This window comes from Amphiura filiformis, chromosome 2 (genome assembly GCF_039555335.1).
Source record: "Amphiura filiformis chromosome 2, Afil_fr2py, whole genome shotgun sequence".
NCBI lineage: Eukaryota > Metazoa > Echinodermata > Ophiuroidea > Amphilepidida > Amphiuridae > Amphiura > Amphiura filiformis.
This window is the reverse complement of record NC_092629.1, coordinates 74437926-74459901: the sequence shown is the minus strand read 5'-3', so window position 1 is coordinate 74459901 and position 21976 is coordinate 74437926. Positions and strand designations below refer to the sequence as shown.

General features: G+C 36.0%; 1 protein-coding gene across 1 annotated transcript in view; it reads right to left on the bottom strand.

The window, feature by feature from the left end:
• The window catches only part of LOC140146609 (neuronal acetylcholine receptor subunit alpha-10-like), a 32234-nt gene extending 10258 nt beyond the window's left edge, over positions 1 to 21976 (bottom strand). Inside the window, exons 1-4 of the mRNA XM_072168479.1 lie at positions 21632 to 21976; positions 8074 to 8213; positions 7093 to 7137; positions 4100 to 4209 (exon numbers count right to left, since the gene is read on the bottom strand). Of these exons, the coding sequence (XP_072024580.1) occupies positions 4100 to 4209; positions 7093 to 7137; positions 8074 to 8213; positions 21632 to 21719 (383 nt within the window). The 5' untranslated portion in view covers positions 21720 to 21976. The remainder of the gene's footprint in view (positions 1 to 4099; positions 4210 to 7092; positions 7138 to 8073; positions 8214 to 21631) is intronic.

Below are 21976 nucleotides of genomic sequence, written 5' to 3'. Positions count from 1 at the left end.
AACTAGATTTCCCCACAGGGTAAAGAACCACAAACCGCGAAATTTGGATATCCAACTAGTTTTCCCCGCAGGGCTACAAAGAATCACACACCACGAAATGTGGATAGCCAACAAGCTTAAGCTATAAATTAGCTCCCGATAGAGGGCAGGGCTTGATAAGGGAAATTAAAATCACAAACCGCGAAAGATCGCCGACAACCGCCGCTTAATAGGGATAAAAAGAACCACAAACCGCGAAATTTGGATATGCAACTAGATTGCCCCACATGGCTATAAAGAAACACAAACCGCGAAATTTGGATATCCAACTAGATTGCCCCGCAGGGCTACAAAGAACCACAAACCGCGAAATTTGGATAGCCAACTAGATTGCCCGCAGGCCTATCGAATATAAAGCACCGCGAAATATGGATATCGAACAAATTAAGACCACAAACCGCGAAAGATCGCCAACAACTGCCGCTCAATATTGATATCCAACTTGGCTATAAAGAACCACAAACCGCTAAATTTGGATATGCAACTAGATTGCCCCACAGGGCTACAAAGAACCACAAACCACGAAATATGGATATCTAACAAGCTTAAACTATAAATTACCTCCCGATAGAGGACAGGGCTTGATAAGGGAAATTAAAATCACAAACCGCGAAAGATCGCCGACAACCGCCGCTTAATAGAGATATCCAACTATCCGCAGGGCTACAAAGAACCACAAACCGCGAAATTTGGATATCCAACTAGATTGCCCACAGGCCTATCGATTATAAAGAACCACAAACCGCGAAATATGGATATCCAACAAATCAAGACCACAAACCGCGAAAGATCGCCAACAACTGCCGCTCAATATTAATATCCGCAGGGCTATAAAGAACCACAAACCACGAAATTTGGATATGCAACTAGATTGCCCCACAGGGCTACAAAGAACCACAAACCACGAAATATGGATATCTAACAAGCTTAAACTATAAATTACCTCCCGATAGAGGGCAGGGCTTGATAAAAACCACAAACCACGAAAGATCGCCGACAACCGCCGCTTAATAGGAATATCCAACTAGGTTGCCCCGAAGGGCTACAAAGAACCACAAACCGCGAAATTCGGATAGCCAAGTAGATTGCCCCGCAGGGCTACAAAGAACCACAAACATTAAAACACGATTATCTTGCCTAGTCGGGGCATTTAGTATAGGCTTAAATATATGCGCATTTACCAGTTCCGACTTGAAGTAGACCTAAATCAGACTTACTCTCTGTGTCTCTAAGGCATTGTCAACATTGGGTGTGTGTTGTTCATATTTATATTTTCTTTACATATTTACGTTGCCTTGAATAATTAAAGTATACTATATAGTATTAAAATGTATATTGATCATTGTATACGCCTCTTAACATTACAGTCACGCGTGACGAGCAAGTTTAAAATATAAACGACTGATAAAGTTTTGTTTAATTAGGGCCTATTTATTGTCATGAATCAAGAATAGCAACTTCAAATATCTATTTTTCGTTTTATGGAGCACTTCGTAACCTGATGACTTTCCAAGTTTGGAGCTGCTTGGCTACATTCATAAAAAGAAAAGAAATCTACCAAAAAACGTTGACAACGTAAAGAAATCAGCAAGTTTAAAAACCCACCTCGGCTCACTTTTTGAAACTTGGTCCCATTTTGAACACCAACAGCAAATCAGTGTTTTTATTTCATTTCAACAGAATACGGCGTTTCCAACAAGATTACAAGCCTACTTGTTATTCGTTTAATTTAATCATTAATTATGATTATTATAAATAATAGGATATTGGCTTACCATGCAAGAACAAGATAATAACCTTTCAGGTTGTTCCAGAAAGCTTACAAATTAATATCGCATCTGCACATTAAAGATACATAACACTTCTGGATATGTTTAAAATTTATATAAATATGTTTAAATCAGTACCTTTTACAAATGGGACCAAGTTTCAAAAAGTGAGCCGAGGTGGGGTTTTTAAACTTGCTGATTTCTTTACGTTGTCAACGTTTTTTTGGTAGATAGTTGTATACGAACATGTAAACCTGCAAATGTGTATCTCAACCCCATTAGCTCAGTTGATAAAACGCCTGACTTTGGTACAATTTCATGTTTTCAAAAGCGCTCGATAGTTAGCACATATTTACTGCACACGCTTTCAGAGGAGTGCGGGAACAAGAGTGTGCTAAGTAAACCAGGGGAATTTCATGCTCCTACTCATATTACTAACAGCTCTATTTTAGTATATAGGCCACGTGTATGTAAACAAAAATATATCATTATTTCTTTCTGCATATCAATCAATGCAGAAATTGGTATAAATCACGTTGGTAGTTTTAAATACAATGTCTCCTCTAGTAATACAGGGTGTCCCAGAAAAAAATACCGAATGAATAAAATTGAACGTAAGTCGAGAAATAGACATCAAAATTAAAAAATTAAAAACGTAGCGCATAGCCCATTTTATTGTGCATCACATACGAAAATTGTATTTGATTCGGCGGACTAGTTGCGAAGAAATTAACGATTACATAATGCCCATATCAATGCAGTTCATTCCAAGTTTGATAAACAGGCGCTTTTTTCATACTCGCTCAGTTTGTGTATCTCATTAACTTTAGTCCACATTATCTATTTTATAATCCAACGGTGTTATGTTATTCATGCTTTCACTGAAGATGAACAGTTTGTCCGAGAAAACTTTGAGTTTTGCACTTGGAAGCTTTCTAACTTTAATTCTTTAGGTTGTGCAAATATGTTATATTTCAACTTTCCCAAGAACATTTTTAGCCAAGAATGACAATGATCAAGTGCTTACAACTTTACGTGTGATTTTTGATACCATGCAACATTAATGTTAAAGTTTTAACAGTTTAAACTTAAAATTACAATTTCTTGGAAATATTACAAAAACATTAATGTATGTGAGAATTTTTTTAAGCCAGCTGAAACTCTTTATGCAATAATTCTTTATGTAAAATTTATATCAATATTAATGAAAACAGATATTTACAAGTACCGAACATCATCTTACATGCAAGCTTGCATTGTCAATATCGTGCAGGTTTTCAAATATGAACAAAACCTGATTAAATGTTTTGCAAGAAACAGATTGTTTAAAAAGATCGAAAAGGATTTCACAGAACAAAATATGAAGCCCATTGACAGTTAACCACTATAGTGCGTATTGTGTTGAATGATCTTTCTTTCAAACTTGGAATGAAGTGAATTGACGCATGCGTTATGTAATCGCTAATTTCTTCGCAATTAGTCTACCGATTCCAGTAAAATTTGCGTATAAGATGCAGAAAAAGATGGGCTACACGTTGATGTTTAGATTTTTGGATTTTGATGTCTATTTCTCGACTTACGTCCACATTTATTCGCCCAGTAATTTTTTCTGGGACACCCTGTATTGTGGTCATATTAAACATGCATATCGTATTCATGAGCATGTCGGTTTACAATTAACGTGAACGTACTTTGAGTGGCTTTTGCTTCCAAACTATTAAAATGTCAGTAGTATGTTATATAAGCCTTGGTGTTATATACAAAACTTTTATTTTTGTACATGTATGTGGGGTGTGTGTGTGGGTGTGTTGTGGGCCGGGATGGGTGTGTGTGAACGTGCCCCATATATGGAAAGATGCAAAAAGTGGGGTAGTGGGGAGTACCACGCAATAACTAAATGACTATAAATTGAGGAAATTAGTCCATGTCGGAGAAAATGGATAGGGAGAAAACGAAAATAGAAAACTGCTCCTGAAAAAGTAATCACTTCCTACATCAATGCATGGATCTAAGTAAATTTCAGAAAACACTTCCTACATCAATGCATGGATCTAAGTAAGTTTCAGAAATCACTTCCTACATCAATGCATGGATCTAAGTAAGTTTTTAGGGGAGATGGTGGAATCGGGGAAAGCGTATGAGTGTGACAGTTTTAAACTGAATTATACCCTATCGCTTAGCGACGAGCGACTGGTATCAGCCAATGACGGTAGTAAGCTTTTTGTCGCGTTGTGAAAAGCTCATTGGTCAAATACCTATCCCAAGTATAATTTCAGCTTTAGAGTACTTACTTTCTATGAAGTGTAATATCTGGAACCCAAATCATGTCCGACGGGAGTTGAATCTTGGTGATACCGCCATATTGACTGGCATTCCACTGCAAGAACTCATCACGCCAGACCTTCGATTATGTTGATGATGATAAAAATAATAATGATAATAATTATGATGGTAAATAATAATAACGATGATAAATTATAATAATGATGATAAATAAAAATTCGATGACGTCCTATAAACGAAAGTCTTTTCGTTAGGGAGGGAGGGGATCGAAAAGTCCGATTACGTTTGTAAAAAAGTAGTTAAAACATCGGTCAACGTTGATTTTTTATTAAGCATTTTTATATAGAATTTTAGAATTTTAGTATTTTCTGAAGTACGATATTGACATTTACAGTTTTTACTTCAAAATGATTTCAAATCAATATAGAGTGCAGTAATCGCAAAATGCAACTTACGGAATCAGTTAATTTTAAGCAGCTGTGCCGCAATTTGATTATTTTTTATTCGAAAATCCAGCAAGTCCTAATTATTTTTTTCGTGCCAATAAGTATGAAGAAAAATATTTTAAAATAAAATAGAATATTTGTTTCTTCCATAAACGTGATCAATATCCTAGCATTGTCGCACCCCATCCACCACAGCGACGGCACTGTATCCTATAACCGGGTTGGAATTTTCTATATTTGACACTTACGTAAGTTACGTTAGAGGGGAGGGGGAGGGGGTTAGCCTTCTAACGAAAGGACTCTCGTTTATAGGACTTCATCGAACTTTTGGGTTGTTCCCTAATACGTTAAAAAAGTGTCTTTGTACACGATTTTAGGTCCTCTGGTTCAAAACTAAATTTTTCAAGATGGTGCCGGACACCATCTTGGATTTCTGGGTGAAAATAATGTAATGTCAAACTAATGTCAGAATCGGAATCCTTATGCTCGATATACCCGAAAAAGTGTCTTTCTACATGATTATAGGTGCTCAGGTTCAAAACTTATTTTTTCAAAATGGTGGCGGCGGCCATTTTGGATTTTGGCCTCAAGCGAAAAACGCCGGGATTTTCGCGAGGGACATGGGGCTAATATTTTTCTTAATAGTCCTTGGAAGTCAAATCAATCTTCAAACCTTACTAGCCAGAGAATGGTCACGGAATTGAGGTTTGTGACTACACTACATGTCTATCGCTACATTACCACTTCCATGCTATCTCATCTGTTCCAGTCACTTCAATACTTTCTGGGACATTTGGATGTATAGTGATCGTAAAAGGTGGTTTATTTGGTATATTGATATACGAACTTTGCATGCTGCACAATCAATATAACTTTGCTGCAGCGCTAGCTAAGCAGTGATTTATATTGCGCTACGCTTAGATATAAACCCAGACGCCTCGGCTCAATACAGGAATTCGCTGACCACTGTGGACCAATACAATACACACTATAGCTTAATTAAACAAAAAATCGGGGACTTGCATAGATATAAGAAGCGCACACGACACACCCTATTCATACAACAATAAACCATCGCATCCCACGGTTGTTTGATGTGATCATTTATTAATGTTTCTAACATTTTTTTTTAATTCTGAAACTTTACAATACAAACAGCTATCACACTAATTATATATATTTTTTTAGCTATTTTTAACTTATATTTTATTTTATTTATCAACTCTTTCCTCTTTTTTTCACCTTTTTATGGAAATATTATTCTATAAACTGTGTGCAAATTTATATTTTAAATTCAATTTAGCCCAATAGTATAAGCTATTCCTTTCATTTCGTGATAAAAGGTAGTTTGAAAAATTTCCTTGCTATATTTTACTCATTGTTTTTATGTTTTAATGCCTTTATGCAAGCGTCTAGCCTGAATGAGCTCCCCGAGTTCTCGCATGCGTAAGCAAGCCAAATAAGCAGCACCTTCCTTGCCCAGGGGATTTCAATTTAGCTTGCAAGAACAACCAGAAACTGAGCCGTGGCTCGAACTCGCATCGCAACGCCTTTCTGTTTGAGCTAAATTGGAGGTTTAAATTATTGACAATAGAGAGATTGCGATGTATCATACGTGCGTGCATTTATACGGGCGTTCATACGCACTTATGATACCGCTTGTCTTAGTTCCGAAACAAACGCTTGTGCTGGCCACAGGGAGCGACAAACAATTGGATACTATCTTTGGTCTCTATTTTACACTTTGCCTGATTTTAATTTTGAAACGGTACTATCGTGCTTCCTAAAATTAATTGTTTTTTCAGTGCTTCCCGAATATTATGGTTGCAAAAAAAAAAAAAGAAAAAAAATCAAATATTTTGGTAGATTAAAGACAACTACATACATATCATTGCTTTATTTTCCAAATGATATTTCTTATTTGGGAAAATTAGTCGCGCTCTGCATGACCCGCATGACTCAATACAAAATTGTCAATTGTCGCATTAATCCGTGCGTTTGTATCAAAAATGTAAATCGCAATCTCCTTTTATATTGCCTATCTCAAACGCATTACAACGATATACTGCACGACGTATGAACCGACAGAAGTCAAATGTACACCTCAATGCTGCTTTATATTGCTTACAAACAAAATGGATCATAATAGTCTTTCTTTCATATGTTCAATATTCTGGCCGGTGTTGATTATATTGTAATAATATGTGCATTTTCTACGTTGTCCGTGCGTTTGTTTCATACTTGCAGAATCTACATTCTAGCTAATAATCGACCTCGCTCGTCACAGTAAAGTGATTTGTATAGGCACACGGGCGTACGATTACGGCGTTTGGAAATCACAACCTCTCTAATCTCTAATATTTACAAAATAAATAGATTTATCAATCTTGACCTAATTTAATTCATTAATAATAATAATAACAATAATAATAATAATAATAATGATGATAATGATAATGATAATGATAATAATAATAATAATAATAATGATAAATAATAATAATAATAATAATAATAATAATAATAATAATAATAATAATAATAATAATAATTACCTGCTTTAACAAAGCACTAACAGTTATTCGTTGATTTCGAGCATCCTAGTAATAAAGGTAGGGAAAAACATTTGAACCAATGAAAGTCATATAATATAAAAAATAAAGGAGTAAATAAACATAAGAGAGGGAAATAAAAACGAAACGAAGAAAGAAGAGAGGAAAGAACGAAAGAAAGAAAGAAAGAAAGAAAGAAAGAAAGAAAGAAAGAAAGAAAGAAAGAAAGAAAGAAAGAAAGAAAGAAAGAAAGAAAGAAAGAAAGAAAGAAAGAAAGAAAGAAAGAAAGAGAAAGAAAGAAAGAAAGAAAGAAAGAAAGAAAGAAAGAAAGAAAGAAAGAAAGAAAAAGAAAGAAAGAAAGAAAGAAAGAAAGAAAGAAAGAAAGAAAGAAAGAAAAGAAGAATGTAGGAAAAATAAGAATGTAGGAAAGAAAGGCCGAAAATCCGGAATATGTTCTTTGTTAAGCGTCCATTCCGAGAGGTAGAAAAAAGGAAGGCGAAGAGGAGGAAATGAAGGAAGTCAATATGAAATCAAGTGTATTATAAACTTTTTTCATCAACAAACATAGACAATTAAAATGACTTGGAACAGTTGCAATAACAAATTCTTGTTGAAGAATACTTGTTCAAGAAGTTCGGCATCGTATATATAAAATAGTCTGAACAAGACTGAAGTTGACAAGATCTATATCTGTACATTAACCCTAACATACCACAAAATACCACGATGGAAACCACTGCACATGCGTGAATCCCAGAGTCTGCGATGACACAATCACGCTAAGTGTTATATGGTCACGGAATCGCTGATGGTCCGTTATCGTGTGCTTGGAATGCGGGGGTCTAAGGTTCGAATCCCGGGGGTGCCAAGTGACTTCTTTCTTCATCTTCTCTCCTTTTTCGTTTCTTATTTAACTTCCGATAGCAAAAAGCAGGGTTGTGTGTTAGGGTTAATAACAAAGAGTAACGAATAACTATTTCTCACCAATTCAATGACCTCATGTATCTTAGCTCTAAAGATGACGGTAGTGACTGTTGATGTGTTGAACACAGGTCTCACAATGCCGGAACCATACTTAGCCACTAAATTATCAACCAACTGCAACTGGAAATTTCCATCTTCCACTGCAATATGATTTTAAATATATATAACAATTAATGATGATGCTGTACAATTAAGGTGGACTACACCAACTGATATTTTTTTTGACAAATTTAGCATTTTTCTCAAAAAAATAACTACACACTGGTAGGAAAGAAAAAAGCATGGTACACCAACTTGATGTGGGGAAACAAGTAAAATGCAGTCTAGGCCGTATGCAGGGACAAAAATAACAAATGTAGGCATAAGAAGTAGGCAAAGTTCGATAGCCAAAAAATTCAGTTAATTACCAGTTCCAAGGCCCACGGAAGTGCTAAACCTGCAAAGACAACAAGGCTCAATGGAATACAAAAGTGTACTAGAACGAGTGATGAAAATCACTGTGCATATAAACAGACACGCTAAACCAAACAACCAGTGTAGGCACAAAAACAGGCAAAGTTCGATGGCCAAAAATGGCCAATTCCAGAGCCCACAGAGTGTCAGGGCAACAGTACAAAAGTACACTGGAAGTGATGAAAATCACTGAGTACATAGCAGTTAAACAAAACCAAACAGACAAAATAAAACAACTGACGTTTCGAGCAGATAAACTGCTCTTCTTCAGGGACAGACAACAAAATATAAAGCAAACAACAAGAACTACATGCTGTAGTTTAAAACAAATTAAAGTCAAAAATTGAAGGCAAGTTCAAATTGAACTAAGTACCAAACAACACAGCAAACTCAGAGCAAAATAAGCTGTGTCTTCACTGAATGGGAGCGAGTTCACTAGTTCGTAGGAGTGGAAAACCACAATACTATCAAGCATTTTGACGTATCAAACTGATAATTTATACAAAGTATTGAAAGTATTGGACCAAATATCGATCTTTGTAGAACGCCACAAATTTACTCTAGCAAAAAGCACCCGTTTATTATACCATAGGATTATTATACTAAATTACACATAATTGGTATACTCCCGGAGCTAGGACCACTTTCTGTGCACCCCACAGGACCAAACCAAACCAACTTGTTTAGGTGCCTGAGATGACCCTAAAACAAAATCAAGATGTTCTCCAAAATATAAACTGGCCCCAATGGGGGTAAAAGGTCATCGAACTTTGCACAGGGTCAAATTTCAAACATCCTCAAAATGTACAGTTTGACATATCTAGGACTTACCGTTCTTGAGTTATTACCAACAAGGTCAAAGGTCACGTTTTTGCCTCTATGGTCATAAACATCAAAATGATCCAATTTTGCCAGAAGAGGTGTCAAAATGTTAGTTTTGGTCAAACAAATCAAATAAGGATAGGATTGTACCATCATGTTTCGTTACCTAGGTAACGCAGCAAAATAGGTCAAGTACCATTGAGGCCTACCGGTATTGACCTTGACCTATTTTGCTGTGTTACCTAGTTAACGGAACATCCAAGATGGTAGAATCCTATCCTTATTTGATTTGCTTCATCAAAACGAACATTTTGACACCTCTTTTGGCAAAATTGGAACACTTTGATGTTTTCGACCCCATAGCGGCAAAAACGTGACCTTTGACCTTTTTGGTTATAACTCGAGAACGGTACGTCCTAGATAGTCAAACTATATATATTTTTGAATCCTTTTGACGAGGAATACATTTTAATTGTTTTTCACACAATTTGAGCAAGTTTTTGAAATTTAACCTTGTGCAAAGTTCGATGACCTTTTATCCCTCCCCCCTTGGGGCCACTCTATATTTTGGGGAACATCCTGATTATGTTTTAGGGTCATCTTAGGAACCTAAAAAAGTTGGTTTGGTTTGGTCCTGTGGGGTGCACAGAAAATTGTCCGAGCTCCCCGAGTATATTCGTACTTATGAGAAAATGTTTTATTATGGTTGGAGTTTGCTACGAAAAAAATAACAAAACGAAGCACAATTAGGAATTACCCCCTGGCCAATTTTACATACAGCTGATAAACCACAGTGTATAAAACCAATAGTTAGAAAAAATGTAATGTAATATTAATGTTATTATGAAACCTGTTGAGATACTCTCACACCATATATGTTGATATCAATTGGGGACCAGAATGGATAATTGAAAGATTGGTGCTTTGGTTTTATTCATTTTCAGGAGGGGAAACTGGACTATAATGTCCTTTTTTAAGGCTTCCTTAAGACTTCCACACCATGTTGATAACAAGGGTGGAGCAGCAGTGAATAATTTCAGAGATTAGCGGTTTTGGTTTTATTCCTTTGCCGGAAGGGAACTGGACTACAACTTCTTTTCATTGAGGCTTCCTTAAAATTCTCTGTGGAAGAAGGCTTAAAGTGTACAAGTTTAGTTCAAAGAAATTCTTGATAATTTTTGCAATCAAACGTTATTTGTTGAAAAAGGTAAGAATAAGATCCACTACACCGCAAGACTTCTTCTGGTGAATACATTTTGTGATCTGTCGCAAGTTTCATTTACTTACATTTGAAATAATATAAGTTTCATAATTTATGATTTTAAACTGTTGATCTCAACACAAGATTAGACATACCTCAAATTTTCGGTCGTAACTTCGACCTTCATCGGGAGACTGGCAACCCAAGTTTGGGATCAGTGACCCGATGAAGGGCGCATGACACCAAATCACTGCGCGAAAGGTGCAATGGTGATGAGTTCCGGTTAAAAGTATATGGCTACTGGAGACAATGTGGTGTCCTTAGGGACCATGTTCTTCGTGAGGTTGGCATGTTCTGATTTAAATGAAAGATGCTAACCTATTAATGACTAAAATAGATATGAAATTATACAAATCGATTTCACAAGAAAAGTAGGCCCTGTCCGAATTACTGCTAACGGAACAAGTTTTAATGCTAGTTTTGGCGTTGAAATAGCGGCGTCGCTTTTCAACATTTTTTAATAAAAACTGAATCTGTAAAGTTCCCCAAAATTGAAGCTTAAATGAAATTTCAGTCCTTAATTAATACAGGGATGACGTTAAAAAGTGAAAAAAATTGTCACGCCTGGTAGAAAACGCCGCTTAAAAAAGTTGATTTCTACGTGCTTTTCAATGGAGAAGTTATTTGGTGGTTTACGCCCTGAAGGTCGAAGTTACGACCGAAAATTTGAGGTATGTCTAATCTTTTGTTGAGATCAAAAGTTTAAAATCATAAATTATGATGTCTACCAACACAGATGAACTTTCATGCTAGTAATATAAGTTTCATTTCATTTCGGGCATTCATGTTGGCTTGTTTGAAATAACTGGTTAATACCCTTTCAAAATTTTCAGAGATTGAACCATTTTTCTTGACACTAAATTTCTTCTTCCGCTATTTTAGTCTTATCGTCTTTATATAAAAGGATTGGGGTATTGAACTTTATAGATTAAAAATAACGTGTTTGAGTAAAAAATAGTATCTTTGACTGAAGAGCAACAACTCCAATATGGATTGAGCTGCATTATCTAATTTGAACTTTTTCTTTCATTGTACATTAAAGGGGTGGGGTATGAACGTTTGGGCAGTATTTTTTGTGGGACATGAGAGCACATCAGACATATCGAATTGCATTCTGAATACGAAGAATGTCTTTCTGATATCAAATATTTTTGATTTTTTTTTAAATTCGCGATATAATACATATTTTATGGCAAATGATTAAAAATTGATATTTTAGATTAACCATTCTCGGAATAAACTTTATAAATCTAGTGATGTGTAGTTAACGTGTACGTAGCTGGGATGAAAAGCCGACGATCAATTGAAAATTTTGACCTTTCATATTGAAGATGTGGATTTTTTCTCCAAAACACCAACAAAATTTAGGTCTTTTGGAAAAAAACCCGTTTATCTTCAAAACGAAAGGTCAAAAATTTCAATTGATCGTCGGCTTTTCATCCCAGCTACATACACTTTAAGTATAAATCATTAGATTTATAAAGTTTACTCCGAGGACTGTTAAATATCAAACATTTTAAAAATATCAAATTTTAATAATTTGTCATAAAATTTGTATTACATCGCGAATTTCAAAAAAATCAAAATTATTGATATCAGAAGGGGGACATTCCTCGTATTCAGAATGCAATTCGATATGCCTGGTGTACTCTAAGCTTCCACAAAAATACGTGAAAACGTCGCTAAACGTTAATATCAGATCCCTTAAGCTGTTCTACACCAGATTTCTTTTCAAAGAAGTGAGGGTTGAGGTCTTGAGTTCCTCGATTAAGACCACTCCCTATTTCCCCTCCAAAATACCACATATGCTTGGTTTGTTCAATCTACAAACCTCACAACCAAGGATATATATACTACTCCCTTCCTTCAATGTTAATCTACACAGGAGTCATTTGACTCCCATTATAAAGTCATTTAAGACATAGAGTCGCGTAGTGGCTGGGCTCTGCTCCTAGAGTAACCCAGACTCCATTATTTATAGAGTCACCCACCCTGACTCCATTACAGGGTCACTCCGACAGTCCGTAAAAAGACAAAATAATGATACACATAGATGTATAACATCAAGATAAAATTTCAAAATATAGACCTATCGGAATAGGAGACTTTACTCTGTGTTTCACGCCATAGGCGCTTGTCAGACGAGAAAATTTGGCTTGACCACCACCCCCTTGGAATGGGAGAATATACATTCCATAGTGTCAAGAGCCAGGCAATGACAGACTCCCTTGAAGAGTCATAAATTTCTTGACTCCGTCGACGACTCTGAATGTAGAGTCAATTCACCCCACAGGTAGAGTCAGATGACTCTCCTGTGATAATCAGGTGACTCCTTTGGAGAGGGCACTCCATTTATAGAGTCACTTGACTCCATTCTGGCTATCAGTGTGGTCGACACCTGCTAATCCTAATTAAGGTCCGCTCGTCTTATTGGGTCGCATGTCCACCCAAGGTCCGCTAGTACTCTAACCTTATGCCTAAAGCTAAACAATACTGTAACTTTCGGACCAGCGAACGCTTTTTATTTTGTAGCGAAACTTATTTTAGGCCTAGCGAAAGCAGCCAGTCTAAATCTTGCTAACTTATTTAGTTTGGTCAGTTCAAACAAATTCTTAAAGCGTACCCCAGGGGTATATCAGATTTCCGGGACCAGATTACGTTTGAGATAGAATCGCCGTTTCGTTTCCCATTGTTATTCAAAGGCCTATTTAGCGATTTTGATACTATTCATCAAAATTCTGAATTATGCACCTTTGTTATTATGTGTAAACATTCTGAATTTTCTGTGGGGGCAGTTTGCTATCCCCCGGCTATACCCCTGCTTACACAGGAAAATATTTGGAATGTTTATGTAATAGGCATGACATTTTTGATTAAATTAAAGTTGGCCTACATATTTTTAAATATGTAGGCCAACTTTAATTCAAAAATGTAATTTAATCAAATTAAATCAAAATTGTTGATCGTCTGGTGGTACAGTTAGTACAAAATATTTCGTACTGAAAATTCCCTGCTGTATTTATTCTGACATTATGAACTACTTCTTTACGAGTTACCATGGTTACAGTACAAACTGAACGTTTCCCCTATATATTAACAAAAAAATGCATTTTATTGATTATCATCATCAATTTCTATAGGTCACTGAACTTGACTCATTCAATTGCAATTATTGTTACCGACTAAGTCGTATTAATCATGTTAATACTGTAGTATGTACCTTTCACGGCTGAAACCACTGAAAACAAACTACAAATACGTAAATTGTGTTGACAATACAACACAATACCTGCAATAAACAAACAAACAAAACAAAACAACAACAACATGTATCCATTGTGGCGTATGGTGATTTTTTTTGTTGAAAATTGGCACATAGGGCCTACGATGTTCTCTTTCAAAAGTCTCAGTAACCAAAAATAGCTAATCAATTAATGATTAATTAATTAAATTTTATGTTTTATATAGTGGCATATCCACCATACGCCACTATTTATATACAAATTAATAGTTAAGGAGGCTGTGTACTCTCAGACATGCATGTAGTAAAAGTGCAATAACTTTGTAATTATTCGCGCAAGACATATAAAATTATACATTTTTATGAAGGCAAGACATCAATAAATCTTAATATAAATACAGATTTGGGGTAAAAACAACAATTATGAAGAAAATCACAAAAAAGTGAGTTTTTGGCAATATTTGTTAGGTACATCATAACAAAAAAACACTCTTTCCAAAATATTTTATTTTGTTTTTAGCTCAATCTTGAGGCTCCATTCCAAAAACAGTTTTTTTATTTTTTTGATATTGGCCTTATTTTTTGAGAGATTGACCATATAAGGCATCAAATTGAACTTTTTATAATTCACAAACGCCTATTTGCACAAAATGATGCCTAAAATCGGAAATAGACCAAAATATAACTGGTTTAAAAACAAATATACCAATATTTGTATAAATAACCTGAAAATGCAGAGCATTGCGTTTCACGCACATTTGTGACACTAGTTCTGGTCCGTGGAGGCCAAAAGAGGCATTTTTGAAATTTGAAGTTACTAAAAAAAGTTACCATAGGCCTAATTATTACCTTATACAAACATTAGGCCATTATACTGAAAACACCAAAGGTCTAGCATACTAGGTTTCAAAGTTATGAAGTTTGGTGATGTCCATTTTCCTATGTATTTTGTTGTTTGGTCATATTTTTGCCTATATCTCAATTTCAAGTTCGCCGCCTTTGGCCTCCATGGACCAGATCGTGTCACATTTCTTATAACACCTGCCTCTCCAGCGTAGTAATTACCATGATTACTATCAGTCATGTCAGTCGCGGACCAACAAAATGTTAAATTTTCTTCTAAGGGGATCGCTTATTTCACTAAATTCCTTATTAGTGGTTGTATAAAAAATTGACATGTGTTTTGTTTTTCTACACTACTAATTAAATGTCGGGGTTAGTTAGAACAAAGGTAAATATTCTGAAAATGACAAAAAGACATGTGTTGGTAATAGTGTACTTTGAGATTATGGATCTCTGAATGCCCTTTTAATAATGTTTTCAATCCCATCAATTGAAAACCAATTTAACCCCTGCAGAATTAATGCTGTGGTCCCCGTTGGTAAGGACTAGTGTGTGAGTTTGTGTACTGTTGCTAAGTGGCGTGGTACACAAGCGATGTTTTGCATTCCGATCATTTCTTGTTTTGTCATTATCTTGTCAGATTCAACAAGACTAGGTTGTGTTTAAACAATTTTCTTTCCCACCCACCACTCCCTTTGCAATTTTTCATATTAAGAGTATGGTAGTGGTGGTGCGGAAAAATTTATAAAGACAATTTTAAAGTTAAAGAAGCAATTCTAACGTAATTGATAGAGCAAAGATTGGGTCACGATATTTGTGATTTGGAGATTGTTTTGGTGCAGTCGTATTATTCCTTTTGAGAGCGGTAAATTGCTCAAATCATGAAACTCTTGATAGGTGCCTTCCTTTGCTATCAATCAAGAACTTCCTGCTGATACTTCAACTTCATCGTGTGTAAAATGTAAAATGTATAACTCGGTGGAATTTCTCTCCTTGGGCTAATAAGTATGTAGTTAAATGTTATCTCATATGTTATAGCTTTTCAAACAACAAATTTAAAGAAAAGGACGAGATAGCTGTAGTTGATTAAAAATGCACACATGTCTAACCATGTCATTTGAAGTGAGCAATGCTAAAGCATTAGCATCAATTTAAACAAATTTAAAATCCGCTGGTAGAGATTTTCTAATTTGAAACATATATCTATTTAAGTATGAATAAGAAATGCACACAAATTAAAGTATGTAGACATTTTAGTATGGACCAAGTATCCAATTTAACTTGTCAGGGAATTCCCCTATATGAATGTACGGTTCCTGGAAACCATCTGACAGGAATATATATTATATATTTTGCATGCACAAATATTGTTAAAGGTTTCAGCCCATATCATTTTATATTACTGGCTGTGCTCTTTGTTTGGATATTTATAATCTCCCTTTTGTAGTTCACTGGGGATGTGATTTCAGATAGGTCATCTGGGGTGCTATATTAAATATTCCTTATTTTATATTTATATTTTATATTAACAAGATATTATTCAGCTCCCTCTTTAGGGGTCACGAGGGTGGTGACTTAAGATAGGTTTCATCTAGGTCCTCTAAAATATTCTTGTCTATTTTAAGATATTTATAAGCCCTTACTGTGCAGGTTACTGGGGTGGTGACTTTTGATAGTTCATCAGGGTCCTTTGTAAATCTAAATATCGTTTTGCTAATAAGTCCAGGTTTTGGGTGCTGATTCCTTATATGCATGATATCTATTTTGTTACATACTTATTGGAAATAAATCATATATGTCTGTTGAACGTCTGACAAAGACGCAAATCATTGCTTCCAATTTCATTGTTTTGTCTGGGGTTAATTGGGGAGGGCAACAACTCACTTACATTTGATTTTTCTGGCCCGGTTTTTTTTTTTTTTTTTTTTTTTGAATAAACATTACTAATAGCCTGGTTCAGATGTTATAAACATTATCTGGCATTGAAGTATTTTGTACAAACACATGCCCGCGGAGCATACCGTATTAATTTGTGTAGAAACACGCTTAGATTCTCAAAAGACGAAACATTGAACTAGTAACTTTATAGGTAATGTTTGAAAACAATGCACAGAAAAACAGGAAAGAAGGTACACTGCTCATAGTAACAAGTAACAAACTCACTGCCATTGTGACTGAATTATAACGAAAATATTACAGTATATCAGATCAGGGTTTTTTCTAATCTTTGGAAAATGTAAAGGAATTCACATCCCACTGAGATTAATGGGAATTTCCATAACCTGACCACCTTTTCTGACTACCTTTTCTGACTACCTTTTCTGACCATCTTTTTTGACCATCTTATTTGACATTATTTTGATGTTTGCTTCATTTTTATTATCGTTTGCACAATAATGTTGTACCATTCTGGAAGTTAAGTGACATAAAATTGAAATTTATCAAGTGAAATTTGTTTTGTTTTTCACAGGGCAGTTAACTTATCAGTTTAGAGAGGAGACAATTATCATTTCAGGTGCTGGGTCAATAATCAACAAAGTAAACACACTTGCCACTTCACAAGGTCATATTCATGGTATTTGTCATACATGCCCTGATATATTAAGGGTGCAGCATGAATGTGAATATGGGTTTAAGGGTATACGAGGTATTGTTGGTCTAAGCAGATTTTCATTATCTGAATCAATATATTATTGAAAAATAAACACTTTGGTGTTTTGCAGAAGTTCATTATACAAATCATATACTTGGGAAAACTTGCTTAATTTATTGTTAATGAGTAATATGTAGGCTACATTTTACAAAAGTGTTGTTGTTTCAGCCCTCTCTACAACATATATAACTCAAGAACCACAGGACCTACAAAAGTATATCTGTGATATTTGAATTATTCTACACGCTCGCTATGAATAAGCCCAATCGCCATTGTAACTTTCGGGTTTTTTGGGACACTCGTACATTGATCGGGTACATATTGCCATTAAACCATCTGACGTTCATTTTTACAAAACTATTCAGTCACTATGGAAATAACAAAAAAAATGTTCGGTTGCTAGGCCGTTGAGGTCAATAACCTTATGGGTCAGGTCATTACAGCAAACGCGTCATATGCAAGCGGTGTCCAACACGCGCGGTAAGTGGCGAGTCACGCACCTGCGAGTACACGACACCGTGGTTTCACGCGCATTGCGGCGCATGGTATGGACGCATTTAATGTTGGCTTACCGCGCGTAGGCCTACGTATGTTTGTCTGCATGGGTGTGCAAGTGACTGACTGCTTCTCTGAGACAGTGGTGGATCCAGGAATTTGGGAAGGGGTGGGGGCACACTAGGAAGTTTTTTGTCGCCACCTTTTTGAATGGCCACGAAGCACCATTGTGTCGCCCGCCGTGCAGCCGGCTAGCCGCTGTGTCCCCTCAGAATTGGAAACTGGGTCAAAGCAAAGGCCTTGAAGCCATTTCGGGGGATCATTGGGTGTAAGCTGATGAAAAGGGGGGGGTTATTGGGTGACAGATTTGCAAGAAAAAGTCCACTTTTCAGATGGAATGTTAAAATATAGCCAAACAGAGTCGTTCAACTGTTCAGTATAGCCCGAAAAGATTAAATGATAGGGGAGCCCACTTTAGTGGAACTTGAAAGTCCACATTTTGGAAATTCTGCGACCTCCGCAAATAAATCCTGGCTATAATGTTGGCCTAGCTATTAACACGGGCTCGCTTAAAATGTTTTGCTGCAACTTTTAAACATGTTGCTTACATGTTTTATACCATTATAACCCGAAATTGAAACGTTTTCTATAGCAACCTCTTCTAACATTAATGTTTGTTGGGATAAAGTTAAAATCAACCATTTTGTCACGAGCTGTTTCAAAAGAAATCTGAGGGATTGAGTGAGTAACAACATTATCACAGGTCTGGAGTTATTTGGCTTAATTCTTTAATATGACAGGAGCTAAGACACCATGATTATCATCACCGTTTACCAAGTTTACTAACCACTCCCGTGTACTAACCGCCCCGTTTACTCAACTAGCGGGGACCCGCGCGAAGCGCGGGTCTCCCGCTAGTAAATAATAAAATAATTAATTTATACAATAATCAAATTTTTTACTTATTTTACTTATTCTAGTAACACGTTTTAAATTATATTTTGTACGCACAAAACCCCAATTTTTCTGAATTTTCCCGATAGGTCAAAGGACAAAGTGTCCCAAAACTGCAAAATGTGTCCCACAATGCATTGCAAACTTCCAATGCCGATTGGGCTTATTGAGCAATGCAATTTTTGCTATTAAAGCTCGATCACTACCATTTGCAAGGTGCTGTGAACTACTTTGTTTTCTGCTGCTTTGGCGGGTGCTTCGACCAACAATACATCGTATACCCTTAATTGTCCATCAGACAAAGTCTGAACAGGGCAGTCCTTCAAGAATGACTATCGGCTTAGGTTAAAATCTATTAATAGCGAGGTTCGGCCTCACTTCTCGGCCTTCTGCCTCGTTCTTCGAACACCCCCCCATAGCCGAGGTCTTTCTCGAAGGACTAGAACAGGGAAGTGCTGAGGGTAACACTAGGGAGCACTCGTTCGAATGAAGTCAGGAAAATTGGATGTGTGTGCAAAATTTTATTTTATTTGTTTTAAATAATTTCATTTACCATGAAAGTGTTGTAGTTTTTAAGTTTCAATTTTTTATTTGGAAATTGCTTTTACATCAGTGGCACTCGATCCGATGGTGCATCCAAGACATTAAATATATAAACAAAACTGTATTAAACAAAACAAAATCAAAGGATACTCGACAAGCACAACCATGTACCCTTAAAAATGTTGTTTGTCTATTCAGTATCGAAGTTACGTAATGTTACTATGCCAACGGGATCACGCGCCAGAGTAATGAACTATGATCGAAACAATCACCACACAAAGTATATGGTACTCGAAGGATATCAAAATAGCGTGATCCGGTAACCAAGAGAATTACGTAACCACTTCGATGCTGAATTAACAAGTCCCAGAGAAAAGCTTGCAAATTATCACCCAGCACTTAATATTATGGTGTAAAATAAGAATCAAATATCACAGGGCTCACTGTAAAAGCTGGTCAGAAAAGGGAGTCAGAAAAGGTGGTCAGGTTATGGAAACACCCGAGATGAATAAACTTTTAAAGACAACGCAGCTATACAACGCGGGATTCTAGATTTGTATATCAGATTCCATAATACATAGCGTTGGGAAAAGGTTAAAGGGCATTGGACCTCGACTATTGTCCGAAATAGGTAACGGAATTAAGTATTATTGATCACCTCCTAATTGATTAGTATAGAGTTAGTGAGCGCGTCAATTAATAATAATACAAAAATAAAGGTTACTCCAAAAATAGTGTTCTTATAAAAGAAATGGTTACACCAGTGTGCACAATAATAAAGACTATTTCGACTTCGGGATTTTGACCTTTACCAGTTAACGGAAATGACTGATTCTTGACAATGACAATGCTTATTGGTAAATACTTGAACAGCGCCTATTGTAATAAATATAAATGAAGCACAACATGTAGGGTCAATAAATACAATACTACTCAACTGGCACTCAACTCAACAATACTACTACTCATACTAAAACTGGCAAAAAGAACCAACTTTGAATACAAAAAAGCAACAACATTTTAACAAATTCATAATGGTTTGTCATCCGAGGTCTGTTATTACTATCAAATGCCTTTTCCCTATCAGTGTTTTTCCTATCTATAACGAAATTGAATCGCAAAATAAACATGAGATTTTTTAAGCATTATCATTATTATGTGCGTGTCACCTCGTATCTCTCTACGAAATGAACAACGTCATGGATTAACATGCCAGGCTGCAGATTAGCCAGAATGACATTACAACCAATAAAATGCGTCCATACTTTTCAATTACTGGTAAATAACGAGAATAGAATGTCCCGTTTTTTTCTCAGAGTACCTCACAGGTTTGCAAACTGGATAATTCCAACAGGTATGTATATGATATTAGTAACATTTTGCGGGCTCTTGATAAATGTGAAAAAGTACAACAGCCCGGCACACCGACATTGTTTGGTTAATACTTTGTCAGCAGAGATACTAAAATAAATAACCGGGATCGATACAAGGGGCATTGCTATGCACGAGTTTGATATGAGAAGAAAATCTTTGGATATCGGGATAGAAAATGATGAATATCTCCCGTAAATGATTTCGTATAAAGAAACCAGATGTGGTTCCTTGCCCTTGAATAAGTGTATTTTGAACAGATATGATAGTCGTTAGCGTGCGTCTTGAGACAGTAGCTTGCGTCTTGAGTCAAAAACTGACAATAATTCGGGCAATAATTCTGATTTATATGTGCCAAATTATATAGCGCAGTGTATAGGCCAATCGTTGAGGTAGTCTGAAAGGATATCATATGGCATCCATGCTCGACTCATACAGCGAGGTCAGTCACCGAGCTAATCGGGGCTATTGTCAGTAGCCTTAGTCAGATGTCCTTCGGCCTATTATGCGACTCAAAACTATTAAACAGGTCGATACAAAATGGCCATGCGTGGAGGTGGATTTAACCTACCATGGCGATTTCTGCCATGAAGATATCGGGGCGATGACACTGCGCCTGAGCTAGCCAGCTTGTTCAGTTTTGCAAATTTTAGCTTAATACCCATACCGGTCACCGGTTGAAATAGGAACAATGATGGTTCCTCAAGATACCATTTAAATCCAAGCAATGATGGTTCATCAAGTTACCATTTAAATCCAAGCAATGATGGTTCCTCAAGATACCATTTAAATCCAAGCAATGATGGTTCATCAAGTTACCATTTAAATCCAAGCATATGTGATTATGATTAGTAATTCACTGTTCACTCCCATTGAATAATAAATCTCAGACTTTAATCGTCATAGCCGAGAAATCACTTACCTTCATTCGATACTGTGGCATCACACAAATCGCTGTAAGTTGCTGATAAAATAATAAGTACGGCAGCATATAACATCAATCCATACATTTTCTATGGTCTGTATAATTTATTGATAAGTCCACTGAAATTTAAAAAAATAGTAATATACTCCTTCAAATTCAACTTTCTTTATAATTATGAGATCCACAGCTGACCATACAGCATGAAGTACAGCTATATAATGACACCGCCTTTCAAAGCTAACATATCATGTTGTGAAGCTAATTTACGAGTGTAAAATGTGCTACTACGGGTTTGGTTATGTTTTGCCATTTTTTAAACATTAACATGTACGCGCGCATTAG